This window comes from Athene noctua, unplaced genomic scaffold (assembly GCF_965140245.1).
Source record: "Athene noctua unplaced genomic scaffold, bAthNoc1.hap1.1 HAP1_HAP1_scaffold_753, whole genome shotgun sequence".
NCBI classification, from domain to species: domain Eukaryota; kingdom Metazoa; phylum Chordata; class Aves; order Strigiformes; family Strigidae; genus Athene; species Athene noctua.
The window spans coordinates 1-17488 of NW_027438172.1; the positions used below are offsets into that span (position 1 = coordinate 1).

The 17488-nt window shown below is 47.4% G+C and overlaps 2 protein-coding genes across 4 annotated transcripts; one reads left to right on the forward strand and one right to left on the reverse strand.

Moving 5' to 3' along the window:
- The first annotated feature begins 6 nt into the window (after positions 1-6).
- On the forward strand, positions 7-6017 carry LOC141955826 (uncharacterized). Of its 2 annotated transcripts, XM_074895349.1 has the most exons (4): positions 7-1022; positions 3132-3294; positions 5695-5793; positions 5870-6009. In XM_074895349.1, the coding sequence occupies exons 1-3, from the start codon at positions 19-21 to the stop codon at positions 5725-5727; spliced, it is 1200 nt and encodes a 399-aa protein (XP_074751450.1). In that variant the 5' UTR covers positions 7-18; the 3' UTR covers positions 5728-5793; positions 5870-6009. The 2 variants fall into 2 exon arrangements, with proteins under 2 accessions (XP_074751450.1, XP_074751449.1); XM_074895348.1 differs by lacking the exon at positions 3132-3294 and having other exon boundaries at positions 5870-6017.
- A 106-nt stretch (positions 6018-6123) lies between these two features.
- LOC141955827 (PAXIP1-associated glutamate-rich protein 1-like) lies at positions 6124-14782 on the reverse strand. 2 transcript variants are annotated; one of them, XM_074895351.1, is made up of 4 exons: positions 14654-14782; positions 9829-10249; positions 6433-6515; positions 6124-6308 (listed from the first exon to the last, which is right to left on the reverse strand). In XM_074895351.1, exons 2-4 carry the CDS (start codon positions 10245-10247, stop codon positions 6124-6126), a joined length of 687 nt encoding a protein of 228 aa, XP_074751452.1. In that variant the 5' UTR covers positions 10248-10249; positions 14654-14782. The 2 variants fall into 2 exon arrangements, with proteins under 2 accessions (XP_074751452.1, XP_074751451.1); XM_074895350.1 differs by lacking the exon at positions 14654-14782 and adding an exon at positions 12268-12438.
- Between the last annotated feature and the right edge of the window lie 2706 nt (positions 14783-17488).

The following is a 17488-nucleotide window of genomic DNA, read 5'->3' on the forward strand; positions in this document are numbered from 1 at the left end:
GGGGTGAAAAAGGGCAAAATGGAGAGCGAGGAGGAGGAGGAGGAGGAGGAAGAGTCACCCCGGAAAAATGGGGGGAAAAAGGGTAAAAATGAGGTGGAAAAGGGTAAAAACAGGGCTGAGAGGGAGGAAAAAAAAATGATAAAAAATGGGGTGAAAAGGCGGAAAATTGAGAGCGAGGAGGAAGAGGAGGAGGAGGAAGAGCTGACACTAAAAATTGGGGTGAAAAAGGGTAAAATGGAGAGTGAGGAGGAGGAAGAGTCACCCCGGAAAAATGAGGGAAAAAAGGGTAAAAACAGGAGTGAAAGTGAGGGAAAAAAAATGATAAAAAATGGGGTGAAAAGGGGCAAAATGGAGAGTGAGGAGGAGGAGGAGGAGGAGGAGGAGGAGCCGCTAAAATTTGGGGTGAAAAAGGGCAAAATGGAGAGTGAGGAGGAAGAGGAGGAGGAAGAACCGGCCCCCAAAAATGGGGGGAAAAAGGGTAAAACCAGGAGCGAGAGGGAGGAGAAAAACTTCACAAAAAATGGGGTGAAAAAGGGCAAAATGGAGAGTGAGGAGGAAGAGGAGGAGGAGGAAGAGCTGCCGCTAAAATTTGGGGTGAAAAAGGGCAAAATGGAGAGTGAGGAGGAGGAGGAGGAGGAGGAGGAGCCGCCGCTAAAATTTGGGGTGAAAAAGGGCAAAATGGAGAGTGAGGAGGAAGAGGAGGAAGAGCTGCCCAGGAAAAATGGGGTGAAAAGGGGGAAAAAAAGTGAAAATGAGAAAAAACCGGTGAAAAATGGGGTGAAAACGGTGAAAATGGAGAGTGAGGAGGAGGAGGAGGAGGAAGAGCGCCCGCTGTTAAAAAAAGACATTAAAAAAAACCCAGAAAAGGGGAAAAATGAGTCGTCGGATGAAGACGACCTGCCGCTGCGAAATGGGTGGAAAAAGGGCAAAAACGGGTCGAGGAGGAGGAGGAGGGGAGGAAGGGCGAGGCCGAAGGGCAGCGGGGGGGGAGGAAGAGGAGCCGCCGCGACGCGCCCCGCGAGGTAACGGGGAAGGCGGGAAATTTGGGGGGAAATGGGGAAATTTTGGGGAAATTTGGGGGGAAATGGGGAAATTTTGGGGAAATTTGGGGGAAATTTGATAAATTTTGGGGGAAATTTGGGGAAAATTTGATAAATTTGGGGGGAAATTTGATAAATTTGGGGGGAAAGTGGGAAATTTGGGGGGAAAGTGGGGGAAATTTGGGAAATTTTGGGGGAAATTTGGGGGAAATTTGATAAATTTGGGGGGAAATTTGATAAATTTTGGGGGAAATTTGGGGGAAATTTGATAAATTTTGGGGAAAATTTGATAAATTTTGGGGAAAATTTGGGGAAAATTTGATAAATTTGGGGGGAAATTTGATAAATTTGGGGGGAAATTTGATAAATTTGGGGGGAAATTTGGGGAAAATTTGATAAATTTGGGGGGAAATTTGATAAATTTGGGGGGAAATTTGATAAATTTGGGGGGAAAGTGGGAAATTTGGGGGGAAAGTGGGAAATTTGGGGGGAAAGTGGGGGAAATTTGGGAAATTTTGGGGGAAATTTGGGGGAAATTTGATAAATTTGGGGGGAAATTTGATAAATTTTGGGGGAAATTTGATAAATTTTGGGGGAAATTTGGGGAAAATTTGATAAATTTGGGGGGAAATTTGATAAATTTGGGGGGAAATTTGGGGAAAATTTGGGGGGAAATTTGGGGGAAATTTGATAAATTTGGGGGGAAATTTGATAAATTTTGGGGGAAATTTGGGGAAAATTTGATAAATTTGGGGGGAAATTTGATAAATTGGGGGGGAAAGTGGGAAATTTGGGAAATTTGGGGGAAATTTGGGAAATTTTGGGGGAAATTTGGGGGAAATTTGATAAATTTGGGGGGAAATTTGATAAATTTTGGGGGAAATTTGGGGGAAATTTGATAAATTTTGAGGAAAATTTGATAAATTTTGGGGAAAATTTGGGGGAAATTTGATAAATTTTGGGGGAAATTTGGGAAATTTTGGGGGAAATTTGGGAAATTTTGGGGGAATTTTGGGGGAAAGTGGGAAATTTGGGGGAAATTGGTAAATTTTGGGGGAAATTGGGGAATTTGGGGGGAAATTTGGGAATTTTTGGGGGAAAATCAGGAATTTTTGGGGAAATTTTGGAAATTTTGGGGAAAACGGGAATTTTTGGGGGAAATTTTGGGAAATGGGGGAAATTGGGGAAATTTGGGGAAAAATTGGGAAGTTTGAGGGGTTTAGGGGAAAATTGGGAAATTTGGGTGTTTAGAGGGGAAATTTGTGGGAAAGTGGGAAATTTGGGAGGGAAAATTGGCAAATTTAGGGGGGATTGGGAAATTTGGGGGGTTTAGGGGGGAATTTGGGGGAAAACCTGGGAAATTTTGGGGGTTTAGGGCCAGGTTAGAGGGAAATTGGGAAATTTGGGGGGGTCTAGAGGGGTTTGGGGGGGCTGGGAGAGATTTTGGGGCACTGGGGGGGGGTTAGAGAGGATCTGGGGGGGATTTGGGGTCCCCCTGGGGGGATTTGGGGAGATTTAGGGGGGATTTGGGGCTTTTTGGGGGGGATTTGGGGTCCGGGGGGGATTTGGGGAGATTTGGGGCTTTTGGGGGGGATTTGGGGTCCCTGGGGGAGATTTGGGGGATTTGGGGGGGATTTGGGGTCCCCGGGGGGATTTGGGGAGATTTGGGGGGGATTTGGGGCTTTTTGGGGGGGGATTTGGGGTCCCCGGGGGGATCTGGGGGGATTTGGGGAGATTTGGGGCTTTTGGGGGGGATTTGGGGTCCTGGGGGAGATTTGGGGGATTTGGGGGGAATTTGGGGCTTTTTTGGGGGGGATTTGGGTCCCCGGGGGGATTTGGGGAGATTTGGGGGGGATTTGGGGTCCGGGGGGGGGATTTGGGGGGATTTGGGGGGGATTTGGGGCTTTTGGGGGGGTATTTGGGGTCCCCCGGGGGGATTTGGGGCTTTTTGGGGGGATTTGGGGTCCCTGGGGAGATTTGGGGGATTTGGGGGGGATTTGGGGCTTTTTGGGGGGGGGATTTGGGGTCCCCGGGGGGGGATTTGGGGGTGCCTGTGCCCCCCCCGACCCCTCGGCCCCCCTTCCCCTGCAGGTTTCGGGGCGCGGGGGGGACCCCCCGGCCCTGCGTCGCCTCAAGCGGTACCTGCGCCTCTGCGGGGTTCGCCCCAACTACAAGAAACTTTTGGGGGGCTGCGGGGGCCTGCGGGAAAAACTGGGGGTGCTGCGGGGGGAGCTGCAGGCCCTCGGCCTCACCGGTAACCGGGGGGGGGGCCGGAATTTGGGGAAAAAAGGGGGGATTTGGGGTGCGAGAGGGGGCCGGGGGGGGATTTGGGGGGGAAAAGGGGAGAATTTGGGGTGCAGGGGGGGATTTGGGGGAAAAAAAGGGGATTTGGGGTGTGAGAGGGGGCCGGGGGGGATTTGGGGGGGAAAAGGGGAGAATTTGGGGTGCAGGGGGGGATTTGGGGGAAAAAAAGGGGATTTGGGGTGTGAGAGGGGGCCGGGGGGGATTTGGGTGGGCCCGGGGGGGAATTTGGGGTGCGGGGGTGGATTTGGGGGAAAAAAAGGGGATTTGGGGTGTGAGAGGGGGCCGGGGGGGGATTTGGGGGGGCCCGGGGGGGGATTTGGGGTGCGGGGGGGGATTTGGGGGAAAAAAAGGGGATTTGGGGTGCGAGAGGGGGCCGGGGGGGGATTTGGGGGGGCCCGGGGGGGAATTTGGGGGAAAAAAAGGGGATTTGGGGGGAAAAAAAGGGATTTTGGGTTTTGGGGGGGGAAAAAAAAGGGGTGGGGGGGTTAATTGGGAGGTTTAATTAGTTGGGGGGGGTAATTAGTTGGGGAGGCTGGGGGGGGAAATTAATTTGGGGGGTTAATTAGTTTGGAGGGTTAATTTGGGGGGCTGATGAATTTGGGGGTTAATTTGGAGGGGTTAATTAGTTTGGGGGGGTTAATTAGCATTAATTTGGGGGTTAATTAGCTTGGGGGGGTTAATTAGCATTAATTTGGGGGTTAATTAGTTTGGGGGGGCAATAAATTTGCGGGGTAAATTTGCAGGGGCTGATTAACTCGCGGGTTAATTTGGGAAGTTAATTAACAATGTCAGAAGTTAATTTGGAGGGTTAATAAATTTGGGGGTTAATTTGGGGGTTAATTAATTAATTTAGGGGTTAATTAGTTTGCGGGGAGCTCAACGATTGGAGGATAAATTTGCGGGGGCTGATTAATTTGGGGGTTAATTTGGGCGGTTAATTAACGACTTTGGGGATTAATTTGGGAGGTTAATAAATTTAGGGGTTAATTTGGGGGTTAATTAGTTAACTTGGGGTTTAATTAATAAATTTGGGAGCTAATTAATTAATTTGGGGGCTAATTTGGGCCGGTTAATTAGTTTGTGGGGGCTTAATAAGTTTGGAGAATAAACTTGCGGGGGCTGATTAATTTGGGGGTTAATTTGGGCAGTTCATTAACAACTTTGGGGATTAATTTAGGGGTTAATTTGGGGGTTAATTAGTTAATTTGCGGTTTAATTAATAAATTCCTGGGTTAATTTGGGCCGGTTAATTAGTTTGTTCAGGGCTCAATAACTTTGGAGGATAAACTTGCGGGGGCTGATTAATTTGGGGGTTAATTAACGACTTCGGGGATCAATTTCGGGGGTTAATCAATGTGTGGGTTAATTAGTTAATTTGTGGGTTAATTTGGGGGTTGTTTAATTAATTTGTGGACTAATTTAGGCCGGTTAATTAGTTTGCGGGAGCTCAATATATTTGAAAAATAAATTTGCGGGGGCTGATTAATTTGGGGGTTAATTTGGGCGGTTAATTAACGACTTTAGGGATTAATTTGGGAGGTTAATAAATTTAGGGGTTAATTTGGGGGTTAATTAGTTAATTTGGGAGTTAATTAATTAATTTGGGGGCTAATTTGGGCTGGTTAATTAGTTTGTGCAAGGCTCAATAACTTTGGAGGATAAACTTGCGGGGGCTGATTAATTTGGGGGTTAATTAACGACTTCGGGGATCAATTTCGGGGGTTAATCAATGTGTGGGTTAATTAGTTAATTTGTGGGTTAATTTGGGGGTTGTTTAATTAATTTGTGGACTAATTTAGGCCGGTTAATTAGTTTGCGGGAGCTCAATATATTTGAAGAATAAATTTGCGGGGGCTGATTAATTTGGGGGTTAATTTGGGCGGTTAATTAACGACTTTGGGGATTAATTTGGGAGGTTAATAAATTTAGGGGTTAATTTGGGGGTTAATTAGTTAATTTGGGAGTTAATTAATTTGGGGGCTAATTTGGGCTGGTTAATTAGTTTGTGCAAGGCTCAATAACTTTGGAGGATAAACTTGCGGGGGCTGATTAATTTGGGGGTTAATTAACGACTTCGGGGATCAATTTCGGGGCTTAATCAATGCGTGGGTTAATTTGGGGGTTGTTTAATTAATTTGTGGACTAATTTAGGCCGGTTAATTAGTTTGCGGGGAGCTCAACGATTGGAGGATAAATTTCCCGCGGCTTCACTAATTCACGGGGTGATTCGGGCCGTTAATTAACGCCTCCCGGGGGGGGGGGGGGCGGGGTTACCCTAGTGGCTAATCAACCCATCTGGGTGCTGATTAATTAATCTAGAGGTTAATTAAGGTGTGTGTCCCCCCCCCAGGCCCCCCCTCCCTGGCGCGTTGCCGCCGCCTGAGGCGTCGCCGGGAAGAAGCGGCCGAGCTGGCGGCGCTCGACGTCGCCAACATCCTCCCCAGCGCCGGTAACTCCCCAAAAAACCCTTAAAACGCCCCAAAAAAAAACCCCCCGCGACCCCCCCTCAAACTCCTCTCCCTCAGGTCGTTCCCGCAGACGCAACGCCTGGAGCCCCCCCCAAAAAAACGGGGCGTCCCCCCCGCCTCCCCGCCCCGTCGACTGGTCGCACCTTCGCGGCGTCATCAGCTCCGACGGCGAGAGCGACTGAAAAAAAATTTAAAAAAAAAATAAAAATATCGAAAAATCTTCGTTTCTCGCCCCACCCAAAAAAAAAAAAAACAACAAAAAGACGCTTTTTTTTTAAAAAAAAAAAATATTTTTTTTGATTTTTTTTTTTTTAATACTTGCGTTGACGAAGAAAAAAACCGGGGGGACGTTTTGGGGCTGGGGGTTCATCTCCTTCCAGTTGGAACAGATCCCTCCCGGTTCGTAAAATTTGTTCTTCCAATTTTTTGTGGCGTTTCATGTCGGATAAAACTTTGTCCAGACGCGCTTCCCGCTTCTGCCCGCGCGCCGGGGGCCCTGGGGGGGCGAAATTGAAATAAATTTGCCTCAAAACGATCGGTTTTTTGGGTGTTTTTTTGGTTTTTTTTTTTACGCGGGATAAAACGCTAAATTTTTTTTAATTTTTTTATTTTTTTTTTACCTGGGGTGCGGCGGCGGTCGATGAGGGAACTTTTGGGCGGGACGGGCTCGTCATCGAAATCGAACTCGGTGGGGACGGGCGGCCTGAGGGGGGAGTAAAGAAAAAAGAAAAAAAAAAGGGTTTTTTGGTGGAAAATGGGGTGTTTGGGGGGAAAATGGGGGTTTGGGGGAAAAATTGGGGGTTTTGGGGGAAAAATTGGGGGGTTTGGGGGAAAAAAATTCAGTTTTTTAGGGGGAAATGGGGGTTTTTAGGGGAAAATGGGGCGTTTGGGGGAAAAATTGGGGGGTTTGGGGGAAAAATTGGGGGGTTTGGGGGAAAAAAATTCAGTTTTTTAGGGGGAAATGGGGGTTTTTAGGGGAAAATGGGGCGTTTGGGGGAAAATTTGGGGGTTGGGGGAAAATTTGGGGGTTGGGGGAAAATGGGTTTTTTTGGGGGAAAAAATTCAGTTTTTTAGGGGGAAATGGGGGTTTTTAGGGGAAAATGGGGCGTTTGGGGGAAAATTTGGGGGTTTGGGGAAAAAAAATTCAGTTTTTTAGGGGGAAATGGGGGTTTTTAGGGGAAAATGGGGCGTTTGGGGGAAAAATTGGGGGGGTTGGGGAAAAACGGGGTTTGGGGGAAAAATTGGGGGTTTGGGGAAAAATGGGTTTTTTTTGGGGGAAAAAATTCAGTTTTCTAGGGGGAAATGGGGGTTTTTAGGGGAAAATGGGGCGTTTGGGGGAAAAATTGGGGGTTTGGGGAAAAATTGGGGGTTTGGGGAAAAATTGGGGGTTTGGGGAAAAATTGGGGGTTTGGGGGGGAAAAAATTCAGGTTTTTAGGGGGAAATGGGGGTTTTTAGGGGAAAATGGGGCGTTTGGGGGAAAAATTGGGGGGGTTGGGGAAAAATGGGGTTTGGGGAAAAATTGGGGGGTTTGGGGGAAAAATTGGGGGGTTTTTGTGAAAAATTGGGGGGTTTTGGGAGGGTTTTTGGGGAAAAAATAGGGCTTGGGGTGGGTTGCCATGGGGAAGTAAAGTGTTAACGGGGGGGTTTGTGGGGAGAAAGGGAAGGGGAAATGGGTTTTCCCTTAAAAAAAATTTAAAAAATGTGTTTTTCCCTCAAAAAACCCAATATTAAGCCGGTTTTCCTCAAAAAAATTAATGTTAAACCGTTTTTTCCCCTCAAAAAATTTTGATTTTAGGGCATTTTTTCCCCCTCGGAAAAAGGAATCTGAAGCCGTTTTTCCCTCAAGAAAAATTATCTTGGGCCAATTTTCCTTCAAAAAACCCCAAACTTGAGCTATTTTTCCTCAAAAAAATGAATCTTCAGCATTTTTTTCCCTCAAAAAAATTAATCTTGGGCCATTTTTCCCTCAGAAAAAAAAAATTAAGCCGATTTTCCTGAAAAAAAAACCAGATTTTGAGCCATTTTCCCCTCAAAAAAACTCAATGTTCAGCAGTTTTTCCTCACAAAATTGAATCTGAAGCTGGTTTTCCCTCAAAAAAAAACAATTTTAGGCCATTTTTTCCCCTCAAAATACCAATTTTAGGCCATTTTTCCCTCAAGAAACCCCGATATTAAGCTTTTTTTTCCTTCAAAAACCCAAATCTTCAGTCGTATTTTCCTCAAAACACGAATTTTAAGCCAATTTTCTCCCAGAAAACCCAACTCTTAGTTTTTCCTTCAAAAAAATGTATCTTAAGCCGTATTTCCCTCAAAAAAATGGTATTAAGCCATTTTTCCCTCAAAAACCCCGATCTTGGGCCAGTTTTCCCTCAGAAAATGGCATTTTGAGTCACTTTTCCCTCAGAAAATGGAACTTTAAGTCATTTTTCCCTCAAAAACCCCAATTTCAGGCCATTTTTCCCTCAGAAAATTGAACTTTGTCACTTTTCCGTCAAAAAAACTCAATCTTAGGCCATTTTTCCCTCAGAAAATGGAATTTTAAGTCATTTTTCCCTCAGAACCCCCAATTTCAGGCCATTTTTCCCTCAGAAGATGGAATTTTGAGTAAATTTTCCCTCAAAAAACTCAATCTTAGGCCATTTTTCCCTCAGAAAATGGAACTTTAAGTCACTTTTCCCTCAAAAAACCTCAATCAGGCCATTTTTCCCTCAGAAAATGGAATTTTAGGCCATTTTTCCCTCAAAACCCCCAATTTCGGGCCATTTTTCCCTCAGAAAATTGAACTTTAAGTCACTTTTCCCTCAAAAAACCTCAATCAGGCCATTTTTCCCTCAGAAAATCAAATTTTAAGTCATTTTTCCCTCAAAACCCCCAATCTTAGGCCGTTTTTCCCTCAGAAAATGGAACTTTAAGTAAATTTTCCCTCAAAAAACTCAATCTTGGGCCATTTTTCCCTCAGAAAATGGAATTTTAGGCCATTTTTCCCTCAAAACCCCCAATTTCGGGCCATTTTTCCCTCAGAAAATTGAACTTTAAGTCACTTTTCCCTCAAAACCCCCAATCTTAGGCCGTTTTTCCCTCAGAAAATGGAACTTTAAGTAAATTTTCCCTCAAAAAACCTCAGTCTTAGGTCATTTTTCCCTCAGAAAATCAAATTTTAAGTCATTTTTCCCTCAAAAACCTCAATCTTAGGCCATTTTTCCCTCAGAAAATGGAATTTTAGGCCATTTTTCCCTCAAAACCCCCAATTTCGGGCCATTTTTCCCTCAGAAAATCAAATTTTAAGTCATTTTTCCCTCAAAAAAACTCAATCTTAGGCCATTTTTCCCTCAGAAAATGGAATTTTAAGTCATTTTTCCCTCAAAAAACTCAATCTTAGGCCATTTTTCCCTCAGAAAATGGAATTTTAGGCCATTTTTCCCTCAAAACCCCCAATTTCGGGCCATTTTTCCCTCAGAAAATTGAACTTTAAGTCACTTTTCCCTCAAAACCCCCAATCTTAGGCCGTTTTTCCCTCAGAAAATGGACCTTTAAGTAAATTTTCCCTCAGAAAACCTCAGTCTTAGGTCATTTTTCCCTCAGAAAATCAAATTTTAAGTCATTTTTCCCTCAAAAAACTCAATCTTGGGCCATTTTTCACTCAGAAAATGGAATTTTAGGCCATTTTTCCCTCAAAACCCCCAATTTCAGGCCATTTTTCCCTCAGAAAATCAAATTTTAAGTCACTTTTCCCTCAAAAAAACTCAATCTTAGGCCGTTTTTCCCTCAGAAAATGGAATTTTAGGCCATTTTTCCCTCAAAACCCCCAATTTCAGGCCATTTTTCCCTCAGAAAATCAAATTTTAAGTCACTTTTCCCTCAAAAACCTCAATCTTAGGCCATTTTTGCCTCAGAAAATGGAATTTCAGGCCATTTTCCCCCAGAACCCCCAATTGCAGCCCGTTTCTCCCTCCCCAAACGGAACCCCGCCCCCTTTCCCTCCCGCCATGGCGGCCCCCGTGCCCCCCGGCCTCACTTCTCCTCCTCCTCGCCGGCGCTGTCGGGGCCGTTGGGCGCCCGCGGCTCCTCCTCGCTGTCGGGCTCCGGGGTCGGGGCCCGGCGGGGCCGCGGGAGGCGGCGCAGGGGGAGGCTCCGTCCCCCCGCCAGCTCCTCGTAGAGGCGTCGGATGTCGGCGGGCGGCGGCAGCCACCCCCCGGGGGGTTCGCCCTCCTCGTCGCTGCAGGGGACCCCCCACCCTTCCTCCTCATCCTCCTCCTCCTCCTCCTCCTCGTCCCGCGCCGCCGCTTTGGCTTCGGCTTCGTCCTCCTCCTCCTCTTCCTCCGGCGCCGTCATGGCCGCCGGCGGGGCGGCGGGCGGCGGCTCCGCGGCGTCGGCCACGACCAGGGACTGGAGCCCCGACGTCACCTCGGTGGCGGCTTCGCTCGACGCCTCCATGGCTGCCCCGGGGGCGGCGGGGGGGGGAAAGTTTCAAAATAATTTAAATGAATTGGAATTAAGTCAAAAGTGAGGCCGGTGGGGAGAGGAGGTGGGGAAAACCGGCAAAAAAAAAAAAAAAGAAAAGAAAAAAAATGGAATTTTTGGAGGTAAAAGTGAGGCCGGTGGGGAGAGGAGGTGGGAAAAACAGGAAAAAAATTTAAAATAAGGAAAAAAATGGAATTGTTGGAGGTAAAAGAGAGGCCGGTGGGGAGAGGAGGTGGGAAAAACAGGAAAAAAATTTAAAATAAGGAAAAAAACGGAATTTTTGGAGGTAAAAGTGAGGCCGGTGCGGAGAGGAGGTGGGAAAAGCAGGAAAAAATTTAAAATAAGGAAAAGAACGGAATTTTTGGAGGTAAAAGTGAGGCCGGTGGGGAGAGGAGGTGGGAAAAGCAGGAAAAAATTTAAAATAAGGAAAAAAACGGAATTTTTGGAGGTAAAAGTGAGGCCGGTGGGGAAAACAGGCAAAAAAATTAAAAATAATGAAAAAAAATGGAATTTTTGGAGGTAAAAGTGAGGCCGGTGGGGAGAGGAGGTGGGAAAAACAGGAAAAAAATAAAATAATGTAAAAAAATGGAATTGTTTGAGGTAAAAGTGAGGATGGTGGGGAGAGGAGGTGGGAAAAACAGGAATAAAATTTAAAATAATGTAAAAAAAAGGAATTTTTGGAGGTAAAAGTGAGGCCGGTGGGGAGAGGAGGTGGGAAAAACAGGAATAAAATAAAATAATGTAAAAAAAAATGGAATTGTTTGAGGTAAAAGTGAGGCCGGTGGGGGGACAAAATGTTAAAAACCAGAGAAAAAAAAATTAAAAATTTAAAAATCGATTGTTTGCCCTAAAAAGCGAGGCCGGGAGGGAGAAAGCTGCTAAAACCGGGCACTGCCCCCCCAATTAATAAATAACAATAAATTAATGAAAGGGCAATCATTTGCCCCAAAAGTGCGTCCGTGAGGCAGAAAAAGTGTTAAAATCGTGCAAAAAAAAAAGAAAAATTTAAAAAATTTAAAAAAATCAGATGTTTGCCCTGAAAAGCGAGGCCTGGAGGGGGAAAAGCTGCTAAAAACGTGAAAAATAGTTTTAAAAATTAAAAAAATCAATTATTTGCCCCAAGGAGCAAGGCTGGGAGGGGGAAAAGCTGCTAAAAACATGGAAAAAAAATCCCCAAAAATTAAAAATCCAACTGTTTGCCCCAAAAGCGAGGCCAGAAGGGGGAAAAGTTGTTAGAAATAGGGAAAAAAAAACCATTAAAAAATTAAAAATCAATTGCTTGTCCCCAAAAGCGAGGCTGACGCAGGGAAAAGCTGCTAAAAGCATGGGAAAAAAAAATATTAAAAATTTAAAAATCAATTATTTGCCCCAAGAAGCGAGGCCGGGGGGGGGGGAAAGTTGTTAGAAATAGGGGAAAAAAAAATTTAAAAATTGAAAATCAATTATTTATCCTAAAAAGCGAGGCAGTGACGGGGAAAAGCTGCTAAAAACGTGGAAAAAAAAATATTAAAAATTAAAAAAAATCAATTATTTGCCCCAAGAAGTGAGGCTGGGAGGGGGAAAAAATGTTAAAAACGGGGGAAATTTTTTTTTTTTAAATTTAACAATCGTTTGCCCCAAGAAGCGAGACCAGGAGGGGGAAAAGCTGCTGGAAACATGGAAAAAAATTTAAAAAAAAAAATTAAAAAATGAAGCGTTTGCCCCAAAAGCGAGGCCGGGGAGGGGAAAACCTGCTAAACCCGCACAACCCCCCCCCCCAACAATTAATAATTTCAGGAGTTTTTCCCTCAAAAAAAATAAAAAAAAGACTCCGCGTCTATTTTTCCCCAAAAAAACACAGATTGAGCGATTTTTACCTTAAAAATTTTTTTTTTTTTGGCGGTATCTCCCCCCCCCCCCCCCCAAGTCCTCCTCCTCGCCCGGCGCCACCATTTTGAGCCCCCCCCCCCCAGCAGCCGCCATCTTGTGCCCCGATCCCCCCCCCCCTCCTCACCCGCCGGGATCGGGCCCCTTCACCTCCCGGCCGCCATTTTCTTCCGCTTCCCGCTTTTATTTTTGCCTCTTTTTGCCTCTTTTTGCCTTTTTTTGCCTTTTTTTTGCCTTTTTTCCCCCCCCCAGCGGCGGGACGCAAGAGCGCATGCGCAGCGGGTTGCCCGCACTAAGGAAGGGCGGAAGCGTCTGGGCGTGGCGTCGTTACGTCACGCCGAGGGGCGTGGAGACGTCTGGCTGACGCAGGGGGGGCGTGGCCTGCGCTAAGGCCCGCCCCCGGGGTGCGTTAATTGGCGATAAAGAAATTAAAAGCCCGGATTAATCGTTAAAAGGGATCGAATAATTAATTAATTAATGGGTTAAGCCGTTAATAATCAATTAATTAATGAGAAACGAGGGAGAGATGAATAAATTAATCAGAAAGGCGTGAATAATTAATTAATTCATCACGAAGACGTCATAATTATTAAACACAGGGGCTAGTAATTAATTAATTAGTCAGAAAGACGCTAATGGTTAATTAGCTAAGCACAAATCCTTTAATAATTAATGATAAAATCGTTAATAATTAATAAAAAAGATGTTGATAGCTAATTAATCTGAACGACTTTAATAATTAATTAACAAAAAAGGCGTTCGTAATTAATAATCAAAAAGAGTTTAATAATTAATGAGTTAATTAAAAAAACTTCAATAATTAATCACAAATTCGTTATTAATTACAAAGATGCTGATAGTTAATTAATCCGAAATACGTTAATAATTGATTAACCAAAAGCCGCTAATAATTAAATAATTAAGCAGAAAGAGTTTAATAATTAATTAATCACAAAGACGCTAATAATTAATCAGAAAGACGTTAACTAATCACGATGTTAATTAATCACGAAGACGTCAATAACCAATTAATTAACCACAAAGACGTTAATAATTAGTCACAAAGACACTGATAAATAATTAATCTGAAGGACGTTAATGATTAATTAATCATAACTCGTTAATAATTAATCGCACGTCAGTTAATTAATCGGAAAGACGTTAATAATTATTAATCAGAAAGACGCTAATAATTAACCACAAAGACGTTAATTAATCAGAAAGACGTTGATAACTAATTAATCTAAAAGACGTTAATAATTAATTGAGCAGAAATCCGCTGTTAACAATTAGGCAGAAAGAGTTTAATAATTAATCCCAAACACGTTAATCATTATTAATCAGAAAGGTTAATTAATTAATCACACAGAGGTTCGTAAGTAATCACAAGACGCTGATTATATAATTAATCACACAGACGCTAACTAATTAATCAGAAAGACGTTAATTATGAGAAAAAGTCAATAATTAATCAGAAATCGGTTAATTAATAATGAATTAACCAATTAGAAAGACGTTAATAATTGATTAATCACGCAGACGATATTAATTAGACAACCCCAAGGACGTTCATGGCTAATTAAATCACAAAGACGAATTAATTAACGGGTCCTAATGGCCGAACTAATGAGTTAATAAAGGGAATGATGAGGGATAAAGCGATTAATTAATAACAAAATTAATGAAAATTGATTAACCAATTAGCGGGTCAATTAATGAATGAACGGCGATCAAGGAGGAACGGGCGAATGATAAGTGATTAATTAATTAATTCAATCAGGAGTGACGAAGTTAAACCGTGCGGGTTTCTGTCTGATAATTAACAATTAATTAATTAATTAATCCACGAATTAATAAACGGCTAACTCAACCATCAATTACCCGAATTAATGAGCAAATCACGAGCGCAGAAATGACAAATCGTTTGATGTTCGTGGCCCATTAATTAGCGAGCGATTAATCAATTAAAAAAAAGAATCGATCGGGGATTAATTAACAAATTAATAACCCGGCAGAGGGGTAAATTGATGAACGTGTTAATTAGCGATAAACCGGGGGGTAACGAGCCGGAAATCGGATTTATTAAACGAATTATCGAGTTATTAAACGAATAATTAATGATAATCGATTATAATTAATGTAAATTATTTTATTAATTAATAATTAATAAATAATTAACGATGGCCGTATAATGAGCTTGTAACGAATCCTTTCAGAATAAATTATCAAATATGATAATGCACGAACTCATACACAATTAATTAGTTTCGAAATTAATTAATAACTGTCATTAATAGCCTATTAATTATTAATTAATAATAATTATCGCTATTAACGAGCTAATTAAATTACCGAATATTAATTAGACATTAAGGACTGGCTAAAGTTTATCGTAACCCAGCAAATAAGAAAGCACAAATAAACGCTTAATGAAGAATAATTAATAATTAATTAACTGACTTCGCGGCCCCTTTAAAAGCGCCGTTGCCGCTTTAAGAAGCGGTGGGACCCACCTCGGTTGCCCCTTTAAGACGAGGACGCGCCTCCCTCCATTGCCGCTTTAAGTCGATGTGAGCCCCACCTGTTGCCGCTTTAAGAGGTGGAAGGCCCCGCCCCGTTGCCGCTTTAAGGGGTGGAAGGCCCCGCCCCGTTGCCCCTTTAAGGCGCGGTGGGGCCCGCCGCCTCGCCGCTTTAAGTCTCAGTGGCCCCGCCCCTCCACACTCCCCATTGGCTCACTCGGCCCAACAGACGCGGCCGCCGCCAATCAGGAGCAGGAGGAGGAGGGCAGGCGGAGCGTTGCCATGGCGATGGAGCCGCTCTCCAGCTGCCGCCCGGGCCCCGCCCTTTACGTCACCGCGCGGCCAATCAGAGAGAGGAAAGGGGGCGGTGACGCCACGTGAAGGCTCCGCCCCCTCCGCGCCGCTACGCCCCCCGAACGCGTCACCCCGCCCCGACACAGTGGCCCCGCCCACAACCCCCCAGACTCCGGCCAATCTCTTGGCCACGCCCACAAGCCCTTAGCCACGCCCCCTCCCGCCTCTCCCCGCGGAAAAGGCGTCGCAGGGGCGGGGCAGAAAGCGGCTCGTTCCCCAATCAGAACCCTCCCCGCCGCCCGACCACGCCCCCTTTCCCCACCCGGACCCAATCAGCTGCTCGCAGGGGGCGTGGCGAACCCCCGTCTCCCAGCGCCCTTTGCGCGCGGAGGGGCGGGGAAGCAAAACGGCGGCTCCTCCCCCTCCCTCCCTCCACCCAATTGTCGCCGCCGTGACGTCACGGAGCCGCGTGACGTCACCCCTCCCTCCGCCTCCCGCCGCTTTTTCCTTCTCCTCCCGCTTCGCCCCGCCCCTTTCCCCCCTCCCCACCAATCCCCTTCCTCCCTCCCTCCCCGACTCGCGCTCTGATTGGCCGCTCCTCTCCCCCCCCCCCACCACCCCGAGCACCGCCCTCAAGCCCCGCCCCTCTCCTGGCAAACCCCGCCCCTCCCTCCCACCCCCCTCCATCCCCTTTTCCCCCCGACGCGCGCATGCGCCGCTCCGAAACCACGCCCTACTCCTGGCAAACCCCGCCCTTCTCCTGGCGCCACGCCCCTTCCTCCCCTCCCTCCGCGCATGCGCGCGGCTCCCCGCGCCCTTTTCCCGCGCAGGCGCCTTCCCGCCACTTCCGGTTTCCCGCCCGGCGCCATCTTAGATCCGGCGGCTCAGGGGGGAACCCGGCGGCGGCACCGAGGGGGGTTCCCCCCCCCCCCAAGTATTTTTCTGGCGATGGCGCCGCTTTAAGGCGATTTTTGGGGTCCCCCCCCGTTTCCCTGAAACTTTTCGAGTTCTCAGCGACGTGATTTGAATTTTTTTTCACCCCCCCCCGGAGCTGGAGCCGTCCGGGGGGGGGGAAAACAGAGGGGGCTGGGCCGACCCCCCCCCACACACACCCCCACGCCCCCCCCCGGAGCTGAGGGGGCGCCGGTGAGAATTGGAGGGGGGGGGGGCAGCTTGTGGGGTGGATTTGGGGGGGTTTGGGGGGCTGAGGGGGGAACTTAGGGGGTGGATTTGGGGGGTTTTGGGGGCTGGGGGGGCACTTTTGGGGTTGGCGGGGCACTTACGGGGCTGGGAGGGGTACTTATGGGGCAGACTTGGGCTTTTGGGGCTGTGGAGGGGTAGTTATGGGGCAGGTTTGGGGGGCTGGAGGGGGCACTTAGGGGGTGGGTTTGGGGTTGGGGGGGCACTTATAGGGCTGGGGAGGGACTTATGGGGCAGGTTTGGGCGGCTGGGGGGGCACTTTTGGGGTTGGCGGGGCATTTACGGGGCTGGGGGGGTACTTATGGGGCAGATTTGGGGCTTTTGGGGCCGTGGAGGGGTAGTTATGGGGCAGGTTTGGGGGTATGGGGGGCACTTGTGGGGCTGGGGAGGGACTTATGGGGCAGGTTTGGGGGGCTGGAGGGGGTACTTAGGCTGGAGGGGCACTTAGGGGGTGGATTTGGGGGTTTTGGGGGCTGGGGGGGCGCTTGTGGGGCTGGGGAGGGACTTATGGGGCAGATTTGGGGGTATGGGGGGCACTTGTGGGGCTGTTGGGGGGCACTTATGGGTCAGATTTGGGCTTTGGGGGGCTGGAGGGGCACTTGTGGGGCTGCGGGGGGCACTTATGGGTCAGATTTGGGCTTTGGGGGGCTGGACGGGCACTTGTGGGGCTGGGGAAGGACTTATGGGGCAGATTTAGGGTTGGGGGGGCGCTTATGGGGCTGGGGGCACTTGTGGGGCTGGGGGGGCAATTATGGGCGGATTTAGGGGGCTTGGGGTCATGAGGAAGCACTTATGGGGCCTGGGGGGCACCTATGGGGCAGATCTGGGGGCTGGGGGGGTTCTTATGGGGCGGCTTTGGGGGGGTTGGGGGTACTTATGGGGCTGGGGGGGCACTTATGGGGTATTTTCTGTGGGGCAGAGACTGGGGTTCCTCTGGGAGTTGGGGGCAGAGTACGGCCCCATGGGGGGGGCACTTGGGGGGCAGAACTTGGGTCCTTCTGCCACTTATGGGGCAGAGTGTGACCCTCAAGTCCCTTTTGTCACTTGTGGGGCAGAACCTGAACCCCAAGTCCCCCCGGGAGCCACTTGTGGGGCAGAATCTCCCCCCCTGCGGCTACTTGTGGGGCAGAACATGAGCCCAAGCCCCCTGGGGCCACTTGTGGGGCAGAATCTCCTCCCCCGGGGCCACTTGTGGGGCAGAACCTGAACCCCAAGTCCCCCGGGGCCACTTGTGGGGCAGAGTCTCCCCCCCCCGGGGCCACTTGTGGGGCAGAGTCTCCCCCCCCCGGGGCCACTTGTGGGGCAGAGTTCCCCCCCCCGGGCCACTTGTGGGCA